The 27697-nt window shown below is 38.2% G+C and overlaps 1 protein-coding gene across 5 annotated transcripts in view; it reads left to right on the forward strand.

Annotated features, from left to right (window-relative positions):
* Positions 1-27697, forward strand: part of SCUBE1 (signal peptide, CUB domain and EGF like domain containing 1) — a 181067-nt gene that overhangs the window by 71358 nt on the left and 82012 nt on the right. For all 5 annotated transcript variants that reach the window (XM_085048991.1, XM_085048990.1, XM_085048992.1 and 2 more), the window contains exon 5: positions 22847-22972. In XM_085048991.1, the coding sequence (XP_084905117.1) occupies positions 22847-22972 (126 nt within the window). The remainder of the gene's footprint in view (positions 1-22846; positions 22973-27697) is intronic.

A 27697-nucleotide genomic window follows, 5' to 3' on the forward strand; every position in this document is an offset into this window, starting at 1 on the left:
AAAAAAGCATGGTGGGGCTTCATATTGGAGTCATTTGAATTTCTGGTTTTCAGCAGTGACAGGTGTGCCTGTAAGTCTGGTTGGCTACAGTCTGGCATTAAAGGGACTGATTTTCAGAAGGAGAGTGCTTAGTAATTTTTGAAAATTTTACTCCTTAAGCAGAAATCAAAAGTTAGATCCTGAAATACTGACACATCCATTTCTGGGAGCTGGCCTAAATAAAAAAGGAGTTGATAAGTCACTGTCTCAGTCAATGGAAATCCATCTCATTACTAATGAATACTGCATCAGACTCAACATGCCTACAGCAAGTGAGTTTTTACATCAAGAACAATTCACTTCATTCCATAAAAAGGACAAGGAATATTTGTGTTAGAAGAATAGGTGATACAGGAGTATAACGGTCCAAACCATTTTCTAGTGCTCTCCGACTTTCCTTCCTAATTTTCATGTAATTTTTTTAATGTAATTATGTAATATTCAAGGCTATTGGGTGTGATTCAACTTGCTTTCCCTTCCTTTGCAACCACCTTCCAATTGCAGAAATAAGCTGAAGTGGATAACAGCTCTGGCCTTTTGCTCCCAGCCCTCTATTTCTACTACAGTGTGTTGTTTCAATGGAATGACTTAGGTGGTCTCAGTTCAGATCCCCGTTGACTGTAGACTGTATTATAAAATCACTGTGTACAGATTCAGTGGAATTGGCAGCCTTTGCTTGAAATAAATCCAGGGCTGAACAGGCATAAAGAATTAATTATTTCTTGCTTCTAGAGAGGGTCTCTTTGGGTCAGGGTTGAAAGCATTGGCAGGCCAATGTAGGGAAGCTTCCACTCCAGCTGCCTGCATTGAAATTAGGCTGTCGATAAATAGAGGACTACAGTTTTCAGAACTGCCAACTCCTTAACCTTCATTAGCACAAATATTTGCTCAGGGGTTTATGAATGTTGTATTTTCAATGTGCACTGTTATATTTCGTTCCTAGAATGATCTCTCCAGGACAAAATATTAGGGAGTTGTCTTTTTCTTTAATGAACATGCAGCAGCATAAGCAAGGTGTACAAGATGCTGCAAGTTTCCCAGATAAATTTCTGTAAATTTCTCAAAGCATTTCCTCTTATATATGGGTGTTGGGTTATATGGTAAAGAGGTAGCATGAATTTTTCCTTCATAAAATAAGCAGGAGGCCCACAGGGACTCATAACTTGACTTCAAAAAACTGCTTTCTTAAGCCACTCCTTATGGCAACCTAGGAATCCCTGGAGAGCCGAGTTAGTTTGTGGTCTTGGCAGGGTTTTCTTCTGGCCCACCAGGTCTGGTGCAAGCACAGGTAGTCCTAGGCATAAATAACTCTGATTTTAATGAAAAAGATTTATGTGGTCATAAAGGAAAAATTTCCCAGTGAGCCCATTCTGTGCATGCCTAAATACCTAGCCACATATGTACAGAAAAATAGTGTCTTTTTTTCTAGTATTATTCTATGGCATAGACAATAGAGATGACCTTGGATAAAGCTCTTTCCACCATGTATGTTGCCAGAAGTTTCTAACTAGATGCACATAGATTTACCCTAGTGTTTGGAACTGATTAAGGAAAAAATTGGAAGTGAACATCCCACAAATAGATATGGCATAGAAAAGAAGATTTCTTCCCCAAAACAACATTTTGGTTTTGGACAATAGTTCTTCGTATTTCCTGATTGTGAATCCAGTGCAGCATCAGGAGTAGGGAAGTGTCTAATATGCAAGTTAGGATGATCACTTGCAAATATATCTTTGCACCTGAGGATCTCTTCTAACTCTGACTTTCATCATCCCACAAGCAGAGTTTGATAGGCAAAGGGCATTTGAGCTCTGGCAGTGTAAGGGCATCTCCTTGCTCAAAGGAAGAGGAGCTGACTGGAGTCAGATGTCAAAGCTTTCTCCATCCTTTTTCTGAAGCAAAATATAGAGAGTGTTTAAAATAGTGAAAACTTAGTTATATTGAAAGTTCAACAGATTTTGATATTGTGTAAAAGCTGTTTACCCAAGTAATGGAGTGCTTCACAGTGGCATACAGATACCTTTTTAGAGCAATGGGGCAGTCATAGCTGGGATCACTTAATGGCATGAGAAGCATGGGATTTTTTCAGAGTTACTTGATAGGCATGGAGAACAAAAATGTTGAAAAATAAACATGAGCCAAGCACAATGTTTCCATGTTTGACTAGATGCACTGAGGGAAACACAGGTTGTAGTGAGCAGGGGAATAAAGGATGATAAAATTGTTATCTCCAGCAGGAAAAAAAAGAGGAATGGTGATAATTATTCTTCAGGTGACATTATTTCAGTACCTCCTCAATGCAGATAATTTGGTGTATTTTGTTACTTAATTTTTTTATAATAAGTGCACATTGCTAAAGTGACAAAAATACAGGTGGCAAATGTCATCAGCGTGAACTCATCAGTAATTGCATAACAAATAGCTGAGAATTTTATTATACAAATTCTCAGAACTAATTTTATAATGTTTAGAAAAGATGTTTCACCAAACACAACATAGTTCGTAGCTGCTGTGCTGAGAAATAGGTATCTTTGAGAAAGCAAAATCCAGCAATGTAACTTTGAAGCTTTAATCAAATGATCTTTACAGGAGCCTTCCAATCTATGTTATTCAAATATTTTACAAAAGCAAGACTTACAATAATTGGAGTTCTGATGACATGATGATAAGTATGCAGGTAGACAGGTGTGAAATGGTTGGGTTGTGTTGGAGGAATGGTCTCTGGATCTGTATTGCAATTGTACCCTAGGAGTACCTCAAAATGAGTGTATAGAATGAAATCAAAAGCATGTGCTGTGCTTCTCAGTCCACATTTGTCTCTTTTTGGAGAAGTCCAGCACTGAGCAGGGGGGAGAAAAAGGTGTCAAAACTTTTTAAAAATAGTTTGGAAACACCTAGCTTGTGTAAGTGCTTCTAAAGTTGTCCCTGAATGAACATGGAAAAAAACTGTGTCCTACTGCACAACACTACAACTGTTCTCCAAGTACCTCGAAGCTCAAATCTCTGGCTCAGGAGTTAATTTCTTTACAAACTATTACAATGGAGTCACCTCATACAATGATCAGTTCATAGTTCAGAAGGGGATAGAAGGAGATAACAGAAGGTTTCTGAGTATGCAGTCCCCTTCTTTACATTTTCAGGCTAGGGTACTATGTGAAGTTCTTTCCCACTCCACTTTATCTTATTTACAAAGCAAATTCCAAATTTAAATTTAAAAACTATTTTAAAACTCTCCTCAATTGGTTTTCTTTCATATATAAATAGACTGCACAGCCTATACCTTAGACACTGCATCCCAGACAGCCATTCCTGTCACCCTTATATTCAGAGACAGTGAATCAGTCATAACCCTTTTCTAGCCTTTCCAGTCTTAGCTGAAAGATTGGAATGTTACAAGCATGTCATACTGTGACACAGTCTTCTTAGGAAAGAGGAAAATGTATGGTACATCTCTATGCAGAGAAATACATAGATATGTTCAGTCTATAGTACATCTTCATGTGCAGTGTTTTTTCACTTGATCGCTTTGACAGGAAATATGTTCATTTCAAGTCCATCTTCAGAATTTATTTTTTTTTAAGATCTACAATCAAAACATATATTATTTAATTTGTGTTTCAGTGAGACTTGCACATGTCAGTAAAGTACAGTACAGCTTCCATGAGCTCTGTATGGCAATAGAATCTCTTAATTTTCCCAGAATCACAGAACAGTTGAGATGGAAAGGCCACTCTGGAGATTATCAAGTCCATTCCCTTTGCTCAAAGCAGGATCAGCTAGAGTAGGTTTCACAGGGCTGTGTCCAGCCAGAATCTAAATATCACCAAGGATGAAGACTCCACATCTTGTCTGGACAGCCTGTGCCAGTGTTCAATCATCCTCACAGGCAAAATGGAATTTCTTATATTTCAGTGCAATTTCCTGTATTTTAGTTTGTGCCCATTAGCTCTTGTCCCACCATGGGTGCCACTGAGTAGAATCCAGCTCCATCTTCTTTGCTTCTTTACTGTCAGGTGGTTACACACACTGATGTGATCCCCCTGAGCTTTCTGTTCTTGAGCCTAAATGATCCCAGCTCTGTTAAGCTTCTCCTCACAGATCAAATACTCCAACCCCTTAATTGTATTGATATCTCTGCACTGGATTCTGGTGTGTCTGTGTTGAGCACTAGAAGCACAAACAAAGAATAAACTCAAATTTTCAGGATTTTTGCTTCAAGATACCATCTCCAGGCTAAAAGAAACACTGCCATATCCTGAAAGCAAATTTACATGGACTCAGAGGGGCCAGCATTTAGAAAGACATGTATCACACCCCCCAAAATTTTCCCAATAATTAGCAGAAAGCCCACTCAGATTTTCAGATCTAGAACTGATTGCTTACAAAATTGTAATGTGTTTTGTGCTTACTACCATTTTTTTGAAAAACTGTAATATTTCAAGTTAATATTTCAATTTAAGAGTGCAAAGTAGATCTGTTTCCATGGCCTTTTTTCTCTATGCTTCAATTTTGTTCTTGTTTTCATTTCTGGTAGGCAGGTATTTTTAAATAGTTACAAGAAAAATACTTACCATTTTTAGACCAAAATACATTATTTTACTTGAAAAAATTTGGGACAGATGTATTTTGTAATTTATGCTAGACTCATTTCAGGAATTCTTTCCCTAGTTATAGATGTTAGGTACTGAAAGGAAGGTGACCTTGGTTGCTTTTGGTGGCCAAGTTGTAATCCAGTGTTACCAGAAGTACTCTATCACACCTTGAATCTTGCAGTAGCAGAAAAGAATAGTTTCTTGTGTAGTTACAGCTCAAAGCCTTCATTTATAAGATAAAGGCTGTTTGATTAATCCATTTTTTCAGGACAAATCTACACGCTCCGTTAGAATTTGTATCTTCACGATTTGTGTTACCACCATGGTTAGCACTTAGGTGTGAATTCTTACTCACATACTCTCAAAACATTTCTTTTCATAAATAATGCGTAATTCCAGCTTGAAATTTGCTGTTTCAGCAATTGCTTTTGCCAGCAAATTACCTGAGTGAAATTCATTGAAAGCTCACCTAAAAAGGGAATGCAACATTCATGGGCATTTGCTTTAAAATTCAGATGTACACTGGGCATTAACAGCACTTTTTAAAGCATCTGTTGCATTCTAGCTCAGCTCTTCAATCATATGGAATTTTATAGTTGAGAACCAACATCTGTGTTGATAGACCATACTGGTGATGATTTGTGGTAAGAACTGCACCATGTAATAGTAGGGTTTAGCACTGAAAAATACCAGCAAATTATATAACTATCTCATCTTCTAAACCACAAAGCAGTTGTATGGTGAATACTCAGGGATCCAATTGAGCGTAATTATCAGGTGAGCTGCAAAGACATGTAATTATTGTGAAGCCCTACTGATGGTATTTACTGGTGGAGTTACCACATAAGTCAAATATACTTCAGAACTCTGTACTCATTCTCTCAATGTAAAGTATTACCATTAGTTTTTGTCATGGTTTTTCTCCCAGAATTCCTTTATTTGTTGAGTTTTCAGCTCATGTTTCCCATTGCTCCCTTACTGCAGCTGCCCAAAGGAAGGGCTCAGCCCACTTCTCACACAGGAGGGTCCTCAGGGAAGGGTCAGAAACCTTCCATGCCATCCATCTTCCCTGTCCTCCACTTCCTTCAACATGCAGGTAGTTTTAATCACTGTTTTCTGAGGTATCGTTTGCTCCTGGCCTGCAGTCCCTGTGGACAGCAACCAGCTGAGCCAGCAAACCTGACACCTTCAGTACTGCACTCCCAGCTTTCATGGCTAACTTTGTGCAGGGCAGCTCATGAAGAAAACCTACTTGTATTAATAAAGTGCAGTGCTAAAAGCTGAAGAAAAGTTTTACATATCCCCAAAAAGAAAGGTGACAGCTTGAAGAGATGATCGATACCTGTATTTCTTGGTCCTTGCAGAGACTGATGTGACCACATAAAGGTGAAGCATATCCATGGCATAAATTGTTACCAGTGGTCCTGATGATAGGGAAGATTAAGAATAGTAGGATAAAAGTATTTGCAGTCTGAGAGGAAACATTGGTAGATGCTCCAGATATAGTTGTTGCACTTTCTGAATGAAATAGATTTGTCAGGTTTTCTGCTGTATTTTGTAATTTTTAGGTCTAGGTGCAAAGTCTTTTGCTAATGAGTTTTTTTTTCTTCAGTGTTGTACACTGCACAGGACAAATACATCATAGTTTAACTGAAATGAAACAGAGTAGCCTATAGTTTAACTGAAATGAAACAGAGTAGCCTAGCTGGACAGTTTTCTTGTTTGTTTGTTTGTTTGTTTTTTTAAACACAACTATATTTCTTTGAAACAAATAATGTTCTCTTTCATTGTCCTGTACTAGACTGTTGTCTTAGTCAGACACTTGAACACACATCCACATGCACTTTTTCTAGTCTGTTAGTCATATGAATGTTCAGTAATACTTTCTCAAAATTATGTCTAAGTCTTTTTCTCCTATTTATGGTATTAAAAGTATGTTAGATGATGTGGACCTATTGGAGCAGGTCCAGAGGGAGGCCACAAAAATGATCAGAGGAATGGAACACCTGTCCTGTTAAGACAGGATGAAAGATGTTGGGGTTGTTCAGCCTGGAGAAGAGAAGACTCTGGGGAGACCTTATTGCTGTGTTTCAATACTTAGAGGGGGTGGTTGTAAGAAAGACAAACTTTTTAGCAGGTCCCATTGCAATAGGACGAGGTAATGGTTATGAACTAATAGATTCAAACTAGATATGAGGGAGAATTTTTGTATGTGAGACATAAAACTGATATAAGACTGTTCTCCAGCACAGTGAACATATTCAATAATCTTTCAAAATGCATTCATCTGACATTATGTTGGCAAAGTTTTAGTTCACCAACAAACTCTCTTTAAAAGGTTGAGGGAGAGATTCTGGCTTCTAGAGGAGTTTATTTCCCTCCCTTAACCATGCAGGGAGAAAACAGAGACTACATTCCTACTATAGACAATAACTATTTGAGATGGATTGTAAAAATACAGATTTCCCACTTTCACATCCCTTAGTTTCTTTGGAATTTCTACTGTAATCTAAGTAGTCTCAAATTTGGGTTTACTGTTTGTTCATGTAAGATGCAGTTGGTTTAGTGATTTCTGGGAAGCAATATTTTTGCTGTGAGAAGTAGCAATTAAAATCACTGACTTAACTGGCCTTACTATGAGAACAGTGCTATTTAGTTTTCTTCAAACTTCTTTATTATCCTTAGAATCATGGAACCCCAGAATGACTCAGTCTGGAATGGGCAATAGTGGTTCATCTGGTCCAAGCCCCTGCTCCAGCAGGGCCATCCCAGAGCACAGGGTGCTGGATTGTGTCCAGAGGGCTCTGGAATATCTCCAGTCAGGGAGACTCCACACCCTCTCTGGTCTCTGTTCAGTGCTCATTCACTGCACAGGAAAGAAATTCTTCCTCACGCTCAGGCGGAACATCCTGGGCATCAGTTCCTGCCTGTTAAAATCTTCTGAAGATATTGAAAGTAGTCAAAATTACAGAATCATTTAAGTTGGAAAAGACCACCAAGACCATCAAGTCCAATCTATTATTGATCCCCACCTTTTCAACCAGCCCAGAGCACTGAGTGCCACATTCAGTTGTTCCTTGGACACCTCCAGGGATGGTGACTCCCCCACCTCCCTGGGCAGCCTCTGACAATGCCTGACCACCCTTTCCATGAAAAAATTCCTCCTGATGTCCAACCTGAACCTCCCCTGGCACAGCTTGAGGCTGTGTCCTCTTTTCCTGTGCCTCCACCTGGATTTCAGGAGGTCTGTTCTGCTCCCCATCCCTGTCTGCCAGCTCAGGGCACCAGTTGCCCTGAGGATAACTGGTCTTCCTGTTAAAAACTGAGGCAGAGAAGGCAGTATGAGCCTCAGTCTTTTCTTCATCCTTGGTTTCCCCCTGCGTCTGATAAGGGATGGAGATTTTCTTGGCTCTCCTTTTGTTTTTATGTATTTATAAAACCACTTTTTATTAGCCTTTCTAATTAGTATCAATAAGCAATAAGCAATGTCCGTAATGCTAGAAAGCTCTTTTAAACTGGGTATGTTTTCTATTTTGAGTTTTCTTTTTGTTCGTATAGCACTGATTCCTCATGTCACTGCGTGGCGTAGGGATGCACGTTAATTTATCCTTACTCGTAGAAAATGGAGTTTATCGCTTGAGGCCTTTGATCTTGTCTGAGAGAATGAGAAATTATTTAACTTCCTCAGTTTTAAACTTTGAAAAGTTGTCATAGAGCCAAAGAGGTCAATATTAAACTCAATAGAATGCTTTCCATTGGTGACAAAGCTATCCACTACTTGTTTGTCTTGAAAAGGTATCTATGCAGAAATGATCATTATAAAGTAACCTTTCACAATTTGTGCTGAATTATCCATGCCAGGCTATCACAACCCCTGTTGTGTCATTTTCAGTAACACGAGTAATTTATACAGAGTAACAATAAATTAATGTATTGTACATTCACAAAGAAGCAATAGCTGCAGTAATCATTCAACCAGTGGTTTGCATCATCTTAGAAGAAGGAACCTGTATAATTTTCTGTCCAAACAGGCAATTTCAAGTCCTTTCATACACTTTCCTCAGGGGCTTCTTCTAGGATGACATGTTATCAAGGACCACAGAATAATTTTCCAGTTTCATTTTTGTTCTGACATTAGTGGCTCAGTTCAACCAAGTCAATCACAATTTTCTTTTCTGTTCAAATGGAGATCCCTTCCTAGCTACTCCAATTAAGGAAATTAATTGGTAGTTCTATGCTGAGTATAAAGATTGCCAGTGATTATTGTGTTGCACTGTCGCTTTCAGATCTGAAGTCTCTCGCAACATCAAAAATTCCATGCAGAGAGCAATGACTTCTAAATTATCAGTCTAAGCTTGCTCAACATTTCATCAAAAAATCCTCTTTGGTAGGAATGTGTGTGCAAATGTCATCTTAGAAAAACACATTAGTGCAAAGCCTCTTACAAAGTACTATTTATTTATAAGATTATATGGGTTTACCTAACATTAGTCTTAGATTCCTTATTATTTCTTAAACCATTGACATCAGTAAAACTTGCATGCAAGAGAGAAGACCTCGAAGACAAGTCAGGGTCAAAAGTAACAACAACTCTCTCAGTACTTATGAAATCTGGAAATTACCGTAGTGAAGGGAGAAAGTAGAGTGGCTGCCAGTAGGGTTTCATAAAAGAAGGAAAATCTCTGTCCTTTTGCTCACACCATGAAGTTGGAGATGGAAGTTCAGTTTTTTTTCTGGCACCCACCACTTGGCTGGTCTTCTTCATTACTTTTGGCAGAACAAGTTCTACAAGAAAAGGGAGCACTTCCAATCTAGTAAACACACATCCTAAAGTAGCATTGTGACCTCTTCCTTGGCTGGCCAGGTGATGTAGGTGGAACTTGTTGTGTGTATGTTGTGTTTAATTCACATGATGGCACCCTCTAATTTTTAAGGATGTGGATTACCATCAAACTGGATTTTAAAGTTTGGAGTCGGGCCCAAGTGTGTGTTCTTTGTCTTTTTCATTGTTTCAGTGAGTGTAGAAAAAAGCCCATTGGTTTGATGCCCAAACCAACCAGCACAATATCTATTAAATCGGCATATAGCCCACACCCTGTGGGAACTTTACAGGTCTACAAATTATTCTAGGTTATGATAATAACACAACCAGTTAGAAACACATTGTTAAACCCACAAAGAACTTCATAAGGACTCAAGAATGCTGAAGTCATCCAGTGTAGCACCTGGAGCCTGAAACTCCTGTTTGCATCACAGGTTGTTTGCCCATTACATTGCTTTTAAATTTTCAGTTTCCAGTGTTATGCTTTGCTAGGTATTGATAATGATGGCCCTTATGCCAATGGCAGAGAGAAATGCTTTAGTTTCTTTGGTCTGATGTCACCCCACAGGCAGCCTGAGTACACAGAGCTGTGGTGAGAATGTTGTAGATTAAATAAAGCCTTCCCACAAAACTGTATTAGAAATCTTGAAATGCATACATATTGGCAAGCCAAGAACTTTAGAGACATGTAAGCAATTGTCATATAATGTCATTGAGGAATATGGGAAAATTCAATGGCACGTCTTTTTCTGGTGAGCCTGAAGGCTCTGGACAAAAGAAATTATTGTCCACTAGCCTTTCCACTTTTTACTCCATTATCGTACTTTTTCAGAGTTTTCTTTTGGGTTTTTTCCTGTTTTTCTAGGTGCAAGGAGTGTAGCTTACTGGTCTATTCAGCACACTGCCTTCCCTGTTCCATATCCACACTAGATCACTTCCTCAAAAACATCTTTGCTTTCCTTCCCTTAATGGACTTGCCTTTCCTTCTCCAGCAAGGACTGTTGCCCTGTCTCCTGACTGCTCATATGTTGAGTTGCTAGCATTATTACTCACGTTCTCTACAGGCCTCTGACTCAGTGGTGATGACTGATTGTCCCTTCATGCCTGTCCAGCCTTCTTCATCTCCTTATTTTGCCTCCATGACCCAGCTCTCATCTGCTTTCTCCATCTGAGCAATGCTCCCACACTTGCAGCTTTCATTTTTCTCTCAGCCAAGGATTTGGCAAGATTCTTAGCAGAGATGTGGCACAGAAAGTCTACTGTGTTACCCCCATGGTGATAAAATAGCAGCTGTAAAGACATACTTGCTAGCTTTTGTTTTGCAGATTGTGACCAAAAAATGTGTCATTAAATTTTTCCAGTGCTACCTTTGAGAACATTTAAAAACTGATTTTGTGACTGAAGTGTAAGGCAAATACACCTATTCAAGTGGAAATGGTGGTCATGTAGAGGTAGATGAATCCTTACAGAGGCCATAAATTCTATATAGCAAGATTCACTTTAGGGTTAATCTTGAGGTTTCTATTCTGGAAACACTCCTGAGATGGAAAAATCTTTCTCTTTTGAGAAGCACCATTAGTATTTAGAATATGTTAGCATAGGGAAGTTTAATTTTTTTCACCATTTCTTTTGCTTTTGCCTTAAAAATGTTATAATTGTACATGATGAAATGGAGAAAATTCCATCTAAGGATTCAGGGGACAGAAAAAAACTATTTAGCTAATGCCTGATTATTGTAAAGAATTATATTTTTATTTAAATTACTGGTGAAGGAGAATAGTATTGTAAGTACTGGCATATCTTTTAAAAGATCTGATCTCAGTAGCTTTTTTCTCCAGAATAAAAATGACAGAAGGTTTTCTCAAAGATCTGTGTAAGAATGTGTTCACATTGAAGTGACCCTTATGTATTGCATGCATCCTGAGGTAACCTACAAACAATTAATGCTGTGTCCTTTCAGTCACAGAGTTCAACAGTTAGGAAACTGTTGCTTAATAAGACACATGTACACTTTTACTACTTACTCCATAAATTAAGCATATAAACTTCCAGTGGCCTTGAAATGATCTCAGAGGAATTCAAGAGGCTTTTACCAATTCATCAAAACAATTGGTTTGTTTTGTTGACAGCCGTGCAGGAGTGTTTATCTGAGGGACTGGTAAACTGGGAATTACCATTCAGCTTTCTGCCTATTGAGTCCAACTAGGAAATTACAAAAGGAGAATTTTTTTTCCAAGTCTCAAGCAAATCAGAAGGGAAGGGAATCATAACATTTCCTTCCAGGAATTTGTCTTTTATTCCTTCGGCTTAAGAGATAAAGAGGGATGTTTGGATACTGAGAAACAGATTTCACTAATTGTTGTTTTCTGGGGAATTTGGTGAATAGCCCCTCAGATAAGCTGGGTTAGGCCATCAGCTGCCATATTAAAGCCTTTCCACAGAGCTTTCTAAACAATTCCTAAATGTGTTGAAATCTAGAAAGAATGTGGAAGCTCTTTTTCCGTTAAAGAGAACCCAGTGAGTGTTAGCATTTAAACTGAACTGAATAGCAGAATACTTGTAACATCACAGAAGCTCTAAACAGAAAGGAAAAGAATTGGTTCCTGCCATCTCCATATGTTGCTCATCTTTGCTGGGTCACAATTCCCATAGGATTTCCACAGCAACAAGTGGAGAACTGAAGGAGCTATCCAAAATGAGCAAGCTTTCTCTCTCTCTTTAGAGGTAGAGAGACAAGCAGTGAGAAATCAAAGGACAGCATAAGACAATGTATGCAGGAAGAGATTCAACCATTTTGAATTCCCTTTCCTAACTAGCACAAACTTTCCTTTGTAAATGTGGCCACATGGTTAACTTCTTGTCTTTTACTCAGGGACCACTCTAATTCAGCTCAAGCGTCTGGAATTGCATCATCTTAGTAAATTCATGTTACTGTTTTAAATCTGATTAGTTTTCTGCTATGTATATTTGCTGTCATTAACCCTAATAGCCCTTTGGTCTAACTCTGTGGGACATACACATTCCTGATCTCCAACTCACATCACTCCTTTCTTCCTTTCCTCCACACTTTCCTCTTACACATGTTCACTTTACTACCTAGAGGCAAGGAGAAGGAAGCAGGAGGTTTCTTCACCACCACCTTCAGCCTCTGACCCTAGTATAGGCAAATAAAAAAGGTCCAAAAGATAGAAACAAGGCAGTGCACAGTGCATTGACCTTTATGTAGAAAACACCAAGCAGCACATTCAGGGCTCCTGTTTGCACATCGCCATCAGAGTCAGGACAAAAGTGCTATGTTTCAGAAGGGTTTCCTAATTAATTGCTATATGACTCTTAAAATTCCCTGCAGTCAAATCTTGCTTTGGTAAAGGTTCCATTATTTATGGACTGACTTTGTGTAGGAAGTGTATCTACCATTTTGCTTTGGCCATTGAGGTTTTAAACTGAACAGCGTTTTCCAACTGTTTGGTAACACATCTAGTATTGAAATCCTGTTTCCCCCATTTGTACAGAATCAGAATGGCTTCCTGTTATTATGTGACTTTAAAAGCCCAAGTTTCCCACTATAGACAACTTTAACCTGCTGGCTTGAAATTTATATTGATTCTGTCACTAGTCTAGTTGCTTTTGTTATGAGTCTTTTAGGTGAATGAGCAGGGTTCTGTAAATTTAATTGCAGCAGATGTTTCTCTGGGTTTTCTCTCATTTCACTCTGGATTTTAGTTGTTTTTCCTTGGAAAGGTACATGAAAGGGAAATCCTTGTATAGTCAAATGTTTGTTTTACCATCTAAAGCTTGCAAAGGGTCCTTAGCCTGGGCTGATTTCTTCTTGAAGAGCTGTAATTATTCATGGAAAGAAAAAAAAAAAGCCTTTGTCACTAATAGGCTTCTTGGTGCTTCTTGTAACAGTCTTTATTATTCCTTTCTACATAATTTTCTATTGATGAGGTGAATAAAGGCTTCCTCTGCTGTTGAGAAAGAAAAGGTAATTGTTCTTTTTTCACATTTACCAATGCTTGTTGCGTTCCTTATGTGTTTAAAGGACAAGGATGCAGAAAATGATGTTATTGATGGCATCACCATGGCAACAGTTCTTTGGAATAACACATTCTGGCATTGTTATTCTGCACACACAAAAAAAAAGGGGGACTTTCTTTTAAGCACAAACAGATTGTGCCCCTTTTAAATGCACCCATGAACTTTGCTTTTCTGAAGATTTACAGACTGGTTTGGGGCAGAAAGGATTCTGACATCATTTACGTCTCTGTGTACATCACATTATGGAGTTAAAAAAAAAACCCACTTTGAAAAAAGCCAATGGTTTAAAGAGAGACAGTATGGGAAGGATACATAAACATTTCTTTGATCAGAAAGACAAAAAAAACTTGAAAGAATTTTGAAATTTATGAGCCCTAGCGCCAGACGCACTGAATAATCAATCAAGAGGCATAGGGAAATGGAGAAGCCAAGCACTCTGAGCTTATTAAAGTAGTTATTTAGTTATGACAGTATTCCAGATAACATTGCTTTTACCGCAGACACTACACACATCTTAACACATTTTGATAGGAAATAAAATTGGTTTTTCACAAGGCAGTTTACAAACATATATTTTGGCTTTCATATTCAGTCTTCCATTGTCCTTGGGTATGTAAAGTCTAGCTATATTAGCATTTAGAAGTGATAGCATTTTTTAAGGCACAGTATAATTTTATTCTTTCTTGACTCCACTGCAGTTCTGAATTGGATTACTTTATTTCTCAGATAACTCATCAGTGAAATATGTCTGTGTTGTTTTAAGGAAAAGGAGAAGAGAATGTATTGAAATTTGGAATGTTTGAAATCCATTCTGTTCTCTGTGGTGCTTTTTCTGGCCCTCAAGTGTACACCTTCCTGTTTGACTTCCCAAAGAACTTTTTCTGGCCCCCAAGTGTACACCTTCCTATTTGACTTCCCAAAGAACAAACTATCCCCTGCATGCCAACAGTGCATGGCAGTGGGCTGTACAAACCCTGGGACTTGAACACATGAACACTTGGCACCTAAACAGAATTTGTGTTGTGTGTAGAAATACTACTTAAATATACCCACAGTTTTATTTTTGAGAGAAACTATAGTTAACACTCTGGCTCCAAATACACCGTTAAAATTTTGGTTCTAAGTTGCATGTGACTTTTCTGGAAGTCACCACAGCTGGTGTAAATCAGCTGTTTGGTTGTTGGGCAATAACTTTGACCACTGGATTCTTCTACTATCAAAATCTAGATGAAAATGTGAAGCTCTGGGGACCATAGCCCAGCTACATAAGGATGTTGCTTCACATTCTGCTGTCCAGAGCTGAAGTGACTTCTGAAACACTGAACAGGAGGCTGGAAACTCTATTGCTTTGTCCTTTATCCTTGACAAATGTAGCAACCTTAGTTGTTACATGGTCCTTTCTGCAGGGGGGCAGGTTGAAGAATTCCGTACCACCCCAGTCAGTGTTCCATTTTGTAAGGGACAAAATGATGGAATGAGCTTTAGATCTTGAGCATGTTTAGCCCTGCTATAAAAATGATAATCCTGATGTAAGCATATTATTTCATTCATACTCCACATTTACCTGGAGAAGAGTTAGAAGCCTTCATTCCAACAACATATTTTTGAGTTTAAATAGGTTATATATGCATTAGTACTTATAGAATCACATATAATTATGAATATTCATTATATTAAAAAATTGCTACATATATAATGACACATATGTCTGTTATAGTACATAATATATAGAGATACATATACTGTAATGTCATGTATCATTTTGCTAATTACACAATTTTTCAAGAAGTTGTGAAATCTTCCCAGGAAGAGTTTGGGATGTAAAGGAGTTTCTGCGAAGAAAAGTGTTGCTGAAATATTTACTGTTATTTCATCTATCTGAATATACTCTATGTGTTTGAAAAAGTGTCCTAGAAGTATTTACCTTTAAAATATTTTATTAGAAATATTTCTAGAAGCCAATTCTGTCTCATGTCAGTTGTGCAGATTGCAGAAGAAGGAAAAAAATTGCAAGATTGTAGTTGGTTTTTTTTAATATCGCCCCACTTCTTTTCCTTCTTGTCCTTACCTTTTTGTTCCCTTGCCATTTATTCCTCTTTGTGTAACATCAGGTGCCAGATCTGTACTGGCAGAGAGTCACACTTGATTCTACCAGAGAAGCAGTGACACACATGTTCTAAGCTATCCTGCAGAATTATTTTTTTTTTAGCTAATGCATATCTGTGTGTGAGAAGGTAACACAGACTATTGGAAAGAGCTTCAGTGAGCCTCAGCTTCTCTTGGTAGCTCTGCAATGTGGAAAGCAGGCTGAGATTACAGACCTTCTTTCATGTGTTCACCAAAAAGCCATCATACCATTACAAGTTGATCACAACCAGCATGGGATGGATTTTGGCCAGTCATTTTTATTGTCTTCTTGATCCCATGGGAATTGCTGACATTTTCTGGCAGTTCTGGAATCTGTTTCCTTTCCCTGCTTCCATGGTTTTTGTGTTAAATTAAACTTGGTCCAGTTATTCTTGTCATTCTCCTGAAACCACAGCACCCTTGCAGAACTGTAAATCTGCTCCTACTGCTGACAGAATGAAGTTATATTTCTGATACATGCCCATTTCTAAATCTCGAGACAAAAACCCTCCATGTGTTTTTCTGGCTGCTACTCAGAGCAGGAACATCTTGTCAGAGATCAGACTGCAAGTCTGCTTGCTGAAGATGCTGGCCTTAAGGATGTTTTAGATCCAAACTGAAAAGACATGTAATTGCTAAACAAACTTGAATTTGTTTATTTTATAATATACCAGCAGCTGTTTTCTTGTACTATGTCCAAGATTTCTCCTGGCAACCTACTTAAAAGTGTAGGATTCTGTTTCTTTGGGTCAGTTTGCCTGCTTTATTTTTCTTTTCAACCTCTGCTGGGGTGAGTTGTAGTCGCTGAAACAATTTTTTTTCCAAAAGCTTTAGGCAGAACCAAGCAACTTAGTTCAGGAATGAGGATGGAAAGAAAATGTTGTGTTCATTCAGTTAACAATATGAAAAACATTAGATTTTTACATAGATGATTACATAGCCAGTGTGAGGGTTCTCACTTAGCTCCAAAGGTCTATTCCTAGGTGGATGCTTTGTACCTGTGGCATTGTGGTCAGCAGAGGAAGGGCACCTGCCTCAGTCTATTAGTTTCATCCTTCATTTTCTTGCTGAAGAGAGCAAATCTTGGTGGGGTTTTTGATTCTCAAGAAAAGACATTCTGTTTTGGGATGAAAACATCTTACTTCTCTCACTGGGAGCAGAGCTCACCCAGACATTCTTCACATGCCAGAATCAGGCTCTTATTAGGGAGCCAGAAATGTCCAGAAGATCTGATGCAACTGTGCAGCATAAAGGTCAGATCCAGTCTGTTGGAAAACAATCCCTTGGCTTTAATGGTCCTAAGATCTGACCATTTTTATCTGTTGACTGTAATTGGGTTGTTTAGCCAATTGCTGATTTTCATCCCTCTTGAGATGGACACGAGATCCTGGAGTTAGAAGGCAACAGCAGGGACACTCACAGGTGTAGATGGGGAGCTGCTTTCCACCAGCCAGACAAAAAGTTAGCAGTCTGTTTTTATTTGCATAATGTAACATTTGGCTTAAAACAGCCATCTCACATTTTCACTAACATCATGTTCCTGTCTCCATCAGAAACTTAGTGCCTTTCAGTTGGCTTCCATTCCTCACAGAGTAAGAACTCTGTGACAGGAGTTGTCTTTTCCAGTTTTCTAAATTGCGTGGTCATTGACCAGTGTGTTTTATTGTAGCAATGTAGCTTCTTACACAATTTTTAAAAAGAAAACAGAACTAAAAACAAATTTCTACAATGATGATAATATACATTATTATAGATGAGAATGCTTCTTTCCTCTTGTATTCTTTCCTCTCTCTGCTGCTGAAGATATAATCCCCTCTTCCTAGCACCAGGCAAGGACAGAATGACCATAAGTGACAATAAGGTCATCAAAAGACATTATATTTCATAAAACATTCCGCTCCTTTCTTTATAGCTATTTTAATTACAATATATTTGGTATTGTTATATTTTGCTGTGATCTATGATACACACTGATACCCTTGAATTGTATCAATTGATCCTGATGTAGTTGAACTCTACCATTCCTTAAATTAGCAGTTCTCTAGAAGAGAAAGGTCCTGGAAGTGCTGGCTACCACCAGGAGCAGTTTCCTAGCCCCACATGGATCCCCTACCCAAGCAGAAGTATTTATGCCCTATAACTAAGACTGATGGGGAGAAACTGACCACAACAATTGCTTATAGCTTGTGTTATAAATGTTTGTGCTTTACTTTACTTATGCGGTATGTTCATAAAAAATGTGTAGAACAGTTTACAAATAATTAAACTCTGTGGCTTATCCAAGTCCAGCAATTCAATTACTTGTGTATAATGTAGGTTAATTATCTTTGACATCTTCTGGAATTTACTGGGACAGAATCATACAAATTATTTGGGATGTATGAATTTCCAAAATCATGTCTACAACCTTTTAAATCTTTTTTATAAGAGACTTTTTTTTTAATCTTATGTGTGGTGCAACTTAAAAAGAGATTTCACCTTTTGTAAATTCTAATTTATCAACAAAAAAGAGAATCTGATTATGTAGTTTTCAGGATTGAGTGTAAATAATGCAGATGCTGCTGTTCATGTCAGTGCGTATGTTTGGTTTAAGTTCAAGATTTCCTGTATTTTCTTAGCATAAGAAAAGCACATACAGTCTGACAATATTCCAAAAGTTATCAGTACCATTTAAAGTAGTCTTTTTCAGATCAGGTTTGGAATCAGCATGTTTATTTGAAAGTTATAAAAATAGCAGCAATATAAATACAGTGTAAGTGAAATCATGGCAACATAGACAATAATCTAAGCACATATGATGAACCACGCGGTAAAATAATTGCTAGAAGTCTTAATTAAGATGAGAACAGACAGTGTTAATGAGAAATAAAGGCTGATCCATGCTTTAGTTGTCACAGTCAGCCTGATTTAAGCACTTTCAGGGCCATTGAGCTGAAAACATTTTTAGAGCATAATACAATGGAGAGGCCATTATATCAGACTGAACATTTTGCAGAACAGCACTATTAAGAGATCTGTGATAACTAGGTGGCAGACTGGATTAATGTAGTAGACTCACATCCTAGGCCAGGAACAAAAATGAGTGTGGACTGTGGGTATACATAACAGTGCCTGTCACTCTCCCATGAACAATCTTTTGTAACTTAGAGTCAGAAAAAAATCCAGGACAGCAATAGAAGAGAGTTTCTCAAGTCATATCTAAAATGCTGAGAGAGGATTTAGTTTAATTAGATTAGTGCTTTCTTTTCTTAAGTGACATTTATCTTCCTGTTTATATTTTCCATTGGATTTTGTTTTGCTGTCTGTAAGGTGAATTTGCTGAGAGTGTGTCTGTGTTTCAGAAGTTTATTTTACTGTCTGCCAGCACTGCTGAAGAGACATGCACCCATTCTTGTGCTGGCTTTAGAGATTACCTTCAGTAGCAGCATATGGAATTAAAACACTGCTTTTATTAACAATTAATATGTAAAACCTAGAACCTTTCAACATTGGACATTTTAGTGTCATGCCAATAAAGTAAAGATTTTTTTTTTTTTTTGATGTACAGACTTCTGTCTTATCAACTCTTAGACTCTCCTTTCATTTGGGAGATGTGATTTTTCACTTGACCCATAGTCCCATCAGTTCTAGAAGCTGGGACACACCGAGCCCTGCAAAAATCAAGAGAAGTTTGGAACAACTCCTTGTGTTCCGAACCAGAGTGACGGAGATGTTCACACAGTGGGAGAGGGGGATGGGTCACAAAACTGTTTACCAAAAGGTGTAGTTCTGTAAATAGTTCTGCAAATACTTTCTGGTTAAGGTTTGGATGGAAGATCCGTTGTGTCATGGTACTTTGACCAGGCTGTGCAACACACTCAAGTAAAACTGCTGTGGGCATCATTCTGTACTGACTTGGGAGAGGCCTTGAACGGTTCCATGGGTGTTTTCCTTCTCTGTCCTATTTCTGCATTACATTAGTCAGCTCAAGGAAGGGGCACTGTGCGAAGCACGGAACACCCATTGGTGCTGGGACCCATTTGCTGAGTTGGGGCTGGTGGTGACAAAGAGAAAAATAAATGAGCAGGAGAATCCCATGCAATTTTTCCATTATCATGTTTCTGTTATTTGAATGAGTAGTTTTCCAGCCATTTCTGCAAATAAAGCTGTTTGGCCTTGATTGTGGCAGTGGGGCTGAAGCACACTGCCCACCTCCCCCTTGGGTCACCCATTGTCCTGGGGCTGAACAACAAGAGAGGCTGAAGGAACATCCCCCTTTAACATGCTGTTATTCCCGCTCTGAACCCCTTGTGGAAAAAGCACGTGCACGTTAGGTGGCTGCTAAACATGAACTAAAATATTGCAAAGCTTTCTTTCTCGGTTGGGGCAGTTGTGAGGAGAAATGATAACGCAAACATCTCGCTGCTTCTGTGGCAGCAGAGTGAGCAGTTATCAGAGCAGTTCTTTTATTACCAGCACGGCACTTCTTCCAGTACAGGAAAAGAAGTTTGAGGGGGTTTATGTATTTCTAGTTCATTTTAAAGTTTGGACTACATCCTGCTGAAGAGAATACTGAACAAAGTCATTTTAGGAGTGTTTTTCTCTGCTGTTTATGTGCACTTGCATAGAAACTAAGATTAGTGCTAGAAAGGTATTTAGCATATTTTTGTATTTTTAGTGTTACTTTTGTGGCGCATCATTAAAGATTCAGTATTGTCTGAAGAGTCAACTTGCAAAACAGTAAATTTTGTCAACAGTGGTTCATAAATTATTTGGGTATGTAGATTGATACAGAAGACATCTGGCCAAATACCGTATTTGCGGAAAAAATTAAAATATTGAATGATTAAAACTATTTGCCAATTAACACAGATTTGGGTTAGATTGCATTTTTTAGCAAGGTAAAATATTTATTTGCTGCATTCTTATTTCAATCATTTTTTCAGGCTAAAAAGGTTTTGTTTAGGAATTTTTTGTAATTTAATTTTTAGGGATTTTGAAAAACACTAAAATAAAAATGAGAATTTCTGTTATTCATGAGTTCCTGCTCATGACTGAAAAATAATGGTCTTTGATTTCACCAGAAAAACCTTATATTTTTTAAAATAATGAATTTTCAGGCTCAGGAGATTTCTATGGTGTTGTCCTGCTTAACATGGAACTGAAATAGTTTTGCTCCAACTCTGATTAATGCAATAGCTGTAATAATTAAACAGTAACTAAAATATAGTGTTCTTACACACAAATATCAGGATCACTTTTATTTCTACAAGTAAGGATTCTCATCTTTGATTTCTCCCAATATTTCTAGCAGTGCACAATTTCTGTCTTCCCAAGCGATCTTAATAACAGCAGATATTCGGTATCTGCAAGTAAACACTGAAAAATCACTTGCTTGATTACACTTGTGGGCCATTAAATATCTGCTTTCATCTCTGTAATTCCTCTCTTCTCAGAGCCTCAGCAGTGGGACTCAATCAGCCATGTGTTATCTTTCCCAGATCCCTTTCGGAGCATAGCGCAGTGCACAGGAATGCAGTTTGTCAAACACATTGTGTCTGAAATCCTTTGTTGGGAGAAGTGGAGAGAAAGAGATTATAAAATGCCTCAAAACCTTCAATAAGGCCATTCCCAGGTTTCTTGTATCTGTTCAGCCAAACAAAGCATTCATACCTCACTTTGATGTATAGGATGGTGTGTTATAGCATATTGTATGTGTTGTATCTCTCAATAGCATCTGTTATCCAGGCTGCAGTTTACAAAGAATAACTTACTTGGTCATAGTAACTTACTATGTTCTGGCAAGTTTTTAGACTCAAAGACAGCACAGAGGGGAATCTAGGAGAAATAAATATATCTGTTCTCTATAATTTGGCTTTCATAGGTGGTGAGATTTGAGATCCTGGTATGTTTTGTAGGAGAGGTGAATAAAAATACCCAAACACACGGGTGATGTGTGTTTTTCATTACTCTGCTAATACAAACCTTTCAGAGGTAAAGCTGAGGAGTGTGAATAACTTCTTGAAGCTGTTAACTTCTGTCCCCCTGAGGCAATCCCTGACTGACTTTCTGTGGCGTTTCCTCCTCAAAATTCTATACACAAAAAACATTTACTTACAATAAACTGTCACTGTAGGTTTAAGTTGAACATTTTACACTGGGTTAGTTTTGAGAAATTCTCCTAGAATAGGTAGGAGTAGACACATTGTAAAGTACCAAATGAGTTGCAGAGTCCACCCCGATGTTGCTTACAGCAGTGTTTTGGGCAACACATGCAGTTTTCAGTGTAGCAAGCATAGTTACAATGTGAATTCTGTGCACTCTGAGAGAATTTGTCTCTCCTTTACAGGTCAGATATCCAAGGGGAAGTCTGGGAAGGCTTTGTAATGCAAATCTAGCTAGCCTTCGTTCACACAAGGAATGTTAGATGCTGACCCATAAGAACTGAGTTCAAGATTTCTGTGAATATGTGGGATTTGAATTAACACGGTAATGAAAGGCTCTAAGAGTATAAGGTGCATTCATTTTCTAAATCACTTACATGGTTTAGAAAGCTAAAATTATCTCTATGATGATTAAAAGAAAGCTGGTTGGTACTATTCCTTGGCATAAACATTAACAGGAATCCACACATGGCACTTAGATATTTGTTGAACAGCTGCTGTGTTTTGTTTAATAGAGTCAAAGAGAAAAGTGGTAGTAGGTTTGTTGGAGTTGTGTTGTTTATGGTAGATGACAGAGAAATGAGATGTATAACAAATAGCAAAGCAACAGATCCAAGCAAAAATGCTTAGTTATTATACTTGGCAGATTTTTTTGTGTTAGGAAATATAAAGCACATTAACAGGCAAATAAAAATGCACCAGACAGTAACAGCCATTGAATTTATACAAGAAAAAAAATAACAGTGAAATCACTTATTCAGCTCTGTGGGACAGACAACTTCCTGAACTATCCTTTAAATCCATTATACTTTCATGAAAGATTAGAATATAGATACAGAATAGAGAAATCCCAAGTTTCTACATGAAACAGAGACACACAGTAGGGCTTGTATTTGCCCCGAGGCTGTTTGTCTTTTATTACACTGTTTTGTTGACTATATATCACTTTTCAGCTCTGTTCTTTTGTCTTGTCCAGATGAAAAATAAAAGTTGCAGATAAAATTCTTGGAGGACTGGACATGCAGACTGATTTTGTAATCTTATTTCAATACTAATATTTTCTATTTTTCTTTCCTTTTCTACAGAGGGTATGAACTGTATGAACAAAGATCATGGGTGTGCACACATCTGCCGGGAGACACCCAAAGGTGGGGTTGCCTGTGAATGTAGACCTGGCTTTGAACTTGCCAAAAACCAGAAGGACTGCAAATGTAGGTAGATGAAGATTAAATTTCAAATGCCCCAAAATGTCTTGTTTTCTTCACTGTTCTGATGTTCCAGAAAAGTTAATTTTGTTTTGGCTAAAGGTGATTTGTAATTTTAGTAATGAGGGGGTTTTTTGCTGTAGAAGGTACATTTGGGAATGGATAAGAGGGACTGAATAATAGAATGTTGGCAGTGGCTCAGTTATCAAAATGATAACAACTTTCCTTTCGTATGAATGCAGAAAAGTGAAGGATCAGTTTAATCCAGACTTTCCTTGTAAAGTGATATGAATAAGGCATAGTGGATTCTGGCTTGCAATATTTTGAAGGTCCACAAAGGAGGATGCATTGATGAGTCTACTAATGAATTTATTGATACACCCACTAGAGCTATCAAATTAAGGGAGTGAGCGCCTCTTTTTTAAAAGACAGAAATGATTGCTCTAGTCTTGATTCCACTGCACACAGTCTAGTTTTGTTACTTGGAAAACATGCAGCTGCAGCATAGATACTGTTCTTCAGAGAAAATCCCAGAGTGATATATTCTTGAAGCTGGGATGCCAAAGATACAGATACTCATTAGCCCACAAAATTAGAAATGGTTCTGTACAGGTTGAAAAATTGACCTCAGCATTGTCATCTGAAAGCTTGAGAACTGAGTCTTTCTGATGGCTTCAGTGAGTCTTAGATCTGACTTGCATTCCTTCTTGGTAGCTTTGAGAGAGACAGAAGGAAAAAAATAATTGCAGCAAAACAACATGAATTGTTTGCTGCTTTGCATAGGGCCAGTATTTTTGAGACAGTCTTCCTTACACTTCAGTTCTTTTGTTCCTGAGATCTCCACTGTGTAAACACACATAGATTATATTAATTCCCAAGTACAAAAAGTCAAAAGAATCACTTTTAAATATCACAACAAAATGCCACAGAATACTGTACAGCCTGATTTCTGCTCAATATTAGGAGGTTACACAGGGCCAAAGGCAAAAGAATGGAGAAAAATGCCTTTATGGTAATTTTCATTCTCAGTGTTTATTAGAAGTGAACATTGCTTGCTGTTAATTGGAGTGCAACATCAGCTACATTGGTGAAGTGTGGGAGGTTGTTTACTTACGTTGTTATTATTTGTTTCCTCAAATTTGCATGGTTTTTGGGAGTTTCAGTATCATTTTTCATAATGAGATGGTGGCAGGAGGACTAGAGCTTTTTCTGGAACATTATTTCTTAGTCCTGAAGGTTTCATGGAGTGAAAACTTCAATTTATTCTGTGCCCTCTGGTGTTCATATTGTAGTTGGAAGTATAATGAACTTTTGGTGACAGACCTCTAAGTAGGCACATTGAGTTCTCCAAGGCTGCAGAGCTTACTTCAGAGTACACCAGCCTCTAAACCCATAGCAAGTATGTTCCAGACTCTTATTTAAAATAACTACCTCTAGTCCTTCCAAATGCAAAGAAGTATAAAGGTGTAGCCAGATAGCCTGGGACAATAATTGTGAGATTACAGCAAGCTATTTATAGAAGTCTAATTCTGAAACCAAATCTCAGCTTTTAAAAAAACCTTTCTCCTAGCTAACCATTTCAGTGGAATTGGCTTAAATCTCGGGCTGCAGTTTTGCAGCTACTCAGTGCAGCTGTACTGAAGAGCTGGAAAAGACGCTTCCCCCTTGCCAGCCTGGACTAGGTCTGTAACCCTGTATAACAGGGACTAGCTGGGTCTGATGTACCCTTGTACAATGTACCCCTAGGAAAATCCTGTATCCCTCTTAATTATGCTGATTTATCATGGTCCTCCAGGAGTCCATGCCTTTCAGGGTTTGTCAGAGCTTGCTGCTCTGGTTTTTTTATGTGAACAGGTGGTAGAGAATTTAGTGCCTCTTAGTACACCTAATTCATCTCTAGGTGAATTTTTATCAGCCATTTTGCAATTCCATTAGACCACTGGGAGAGGTTTTCAAATGAATAGGCCCAAGGCCTTTAGTAACAATGCATGTGTTCCTCCAAGGAAGATGCTAAAATAAGTTAGAAAGCAGAAACATTTGGAGGGAATCTCCCTGCTTTTTATGCACACATCATGAGATTGTCACTACATCCTAATGACATAATCCCGTGCCATCTAATCATTTACCATCCTGTGCTGATAAGGCAGTCGCTCTTGCTTCATTCAGTGTCCATGATAGTGAGTGCACATTAAAAAAGCTTGTGTTCAGTAGCTTCCTCTCCATAATTTAGTTTCACACCTTTCCTGCTGCACGGTATTTAAGCCCTGTTGTGAACATAAATTTTTTAATTTCCTTGTGGGTTTTCCCATGATACTCATTACTGTAATATCAAAGTGCTTTGTAGGCATTTGTAATGTATTTTCAAAACATTCTGGTCAATTTAAAAAGTACTGGTTTGCCTATCTTACAAAAGAGAAATTATTATAAAGATATTAATGTCAAAGTCATTTAGTACTGATAGGTGATTAACAAGAGCCACACAGAACCCAGTTAAGCATTTATAGCACGTTGGTATGATCCAAGCCAAACTCCTGACGGCTCCAGCTGTAGTTGCAAATGCCATAGATAAAGAAATATAATATCAGTCACCTGTAATAGAAGAGATTCAAGTGACTTGCCAAGCTCTACGTAGGAATTTCACAGCGAAGGCAGAAATAGATTAGAGTTTTTACGGCTCTTTTCACTGTCTGAACAAGACCATTCTTTCTTGACAGTTCATTTCTGATTGCTACTCACTCTGCAGCAGATGAGAAAAGATTCCCAGCTGTTTCCACATCCCTCACTTTCCCCAGCTTCACTGTGCACTAAATGAAACCAGAGTGTTTTCTGCATTTGTCATTAAGGATAATTATCATGATACAATTGGTCTATGTACAAGAAGTCAGGTATTTTGTACCTTTTGAGAGCTTGAGATTGCAGCCTTATTGGTTTCTTAGTATAAATTTTAAGTATGGGATTTGTAGTTGCCCAGCATGCTGAGAAAGCACTGAAGTGTTGAGACTGAAAGGGACCTCAAGAGACCACCTAGAAATACACCAAGCAGAATCATACGGATCCATACATGATCCCTCAGATGAGCTGCATCCTTTAGATCCAAAGCATCAGTAAGCTTCAGCTTCTGGGAGTTTGCTGATACTCCTGTAAACCACTTCAGTGGCCTCACAAGCCAAGAAGAAGATTATGCTTTGTCAGTAATTTTCATAGATGCTTGCTGGCAACAGAAAGAAGAGACTTCAGAGCATTGAATTTGGTCCCAGATTATGTTGAAAAAACATGAGAATTTACCTCTTCTTTCTTCTGTATCCATGAGAGATACTAAGATCCTGCTCCTGAGCATGATTGCATTAAGTTTTTGATAAACTGAAGACTTTTTTCCCCCAAATATGAACAAACCAAGACGTTTTGTGTTCATCTCTTTCTTAGCTGGAAGTTTAAAAATAAGAGGAAACCTAAAGCAGATACACATATCTGCAAATGGCAACCTAAAAGAGTATGAACAAGTAAAAGCTGAATATTTTAATGAAAAATGCTGGGTAACTCTATCTACAGCTGTTTCTATCTGCCTCCTTGGAAAATAATGTATTTAAGTGAGCAGGAAGGCTAGTACAAAGTGATTCTAAAAATCCCGTATGGTACATTTACAATAAAATCCCAACCTACCTGTGCCAAGTGGCAGCTTTTCAGCTCCTGCTGATGATGTCCTCATGCAACTATTTGCTAACACTACGAAGATCTCCAGAATGTTAAAAACATAAAGCCATACTAGAATAAATCATGTAAGCAATGTTGCATGCACAGCTTTATCACATAAAAAAGAGATGCCCATGTGTTTCCATAAATTATATATTTGATGGCCAGTTTAGTTCAAAACAGTGCAGGTTTTAAGTTATCTGAAATTACAATATGCTCATTTGAGAAGTCCATTCTACAAAAACAAAAGATCTGTCTTGTGACAAATTCTGTGTCACCTAAGCCATAGTATATATTTCAGTCCACATGTGGACAAAATCAAGACAATGTTGTCTTGGGAAGTTTTTTAAGTTACCAGGTACTAAGGTAAAAGGTAAATGGTTATGCTAGGTTAAATAATTTGCCATATGTTCTCAAGTACTTCTTATCATGGGCATGTAAGACAGAAGAAAGCAGAAAAAGGGTTCTGTGAAACTTCAGAGAAGCACTGTAAACAGGATTTAGGCTGTAGAACGAAGCTGAATTCTGGTGTTTTCTGTCTTCTGCGGAGTTTAGCATGGAATATCAATATCAGTATTCAGTGGAATATGTACATTAAAATCCTTTTTGTTCTTTAAGATGTCATTTCTCTTTCTGACAGTTGTTTCTCATTTTTCATCATCCAAATGTCATTTCTAGACTAGTCCATATATTTCTCCGGATGTTAGCCCTGCTAACATGCCAAGCTGTGTCTCAGGACTGTTGGCTCAGCCCAGTCCAACAGAATAGATGCTGCTGGTGCCAGTCTGGGCAGGTGGGCAGGTAGGGACATTATACCATGCTGCCAGCCCATAGGGGCTGAAGGACAGCACAGGACCCTGAGCATCACAGTCAGTGAAAAGAATTCCTGGTTTGAAGGCACTTTGAAGCCCCAGTGTCAGCCCTAAAGTTCTTCATTCCCATAGAAAAGTGTTGGGAGAACAGACCGGGGACTTGGCTGCCAGTGCTGGCCATGTCACACAGTGGGTGGGTGGCATTCTAGGGCTTCTCTGCTGTTGTGCA

Source organism: Lichenostomus cassidix, chromosome 1Aa (genome assembly GCF_008360975.1).
Source record: "Lichenostomus cassidix isolate B80296 chromosome 1Aa, HeHo_3.0, whole genome shotgun sequence".
Classification (NCBI taxonomy): Eukaryota; Metazoa; Chordata; class Aves; order Passeriformes; family Meliphagidae; genus Lichenostomus; species Lichenostomus cassidix.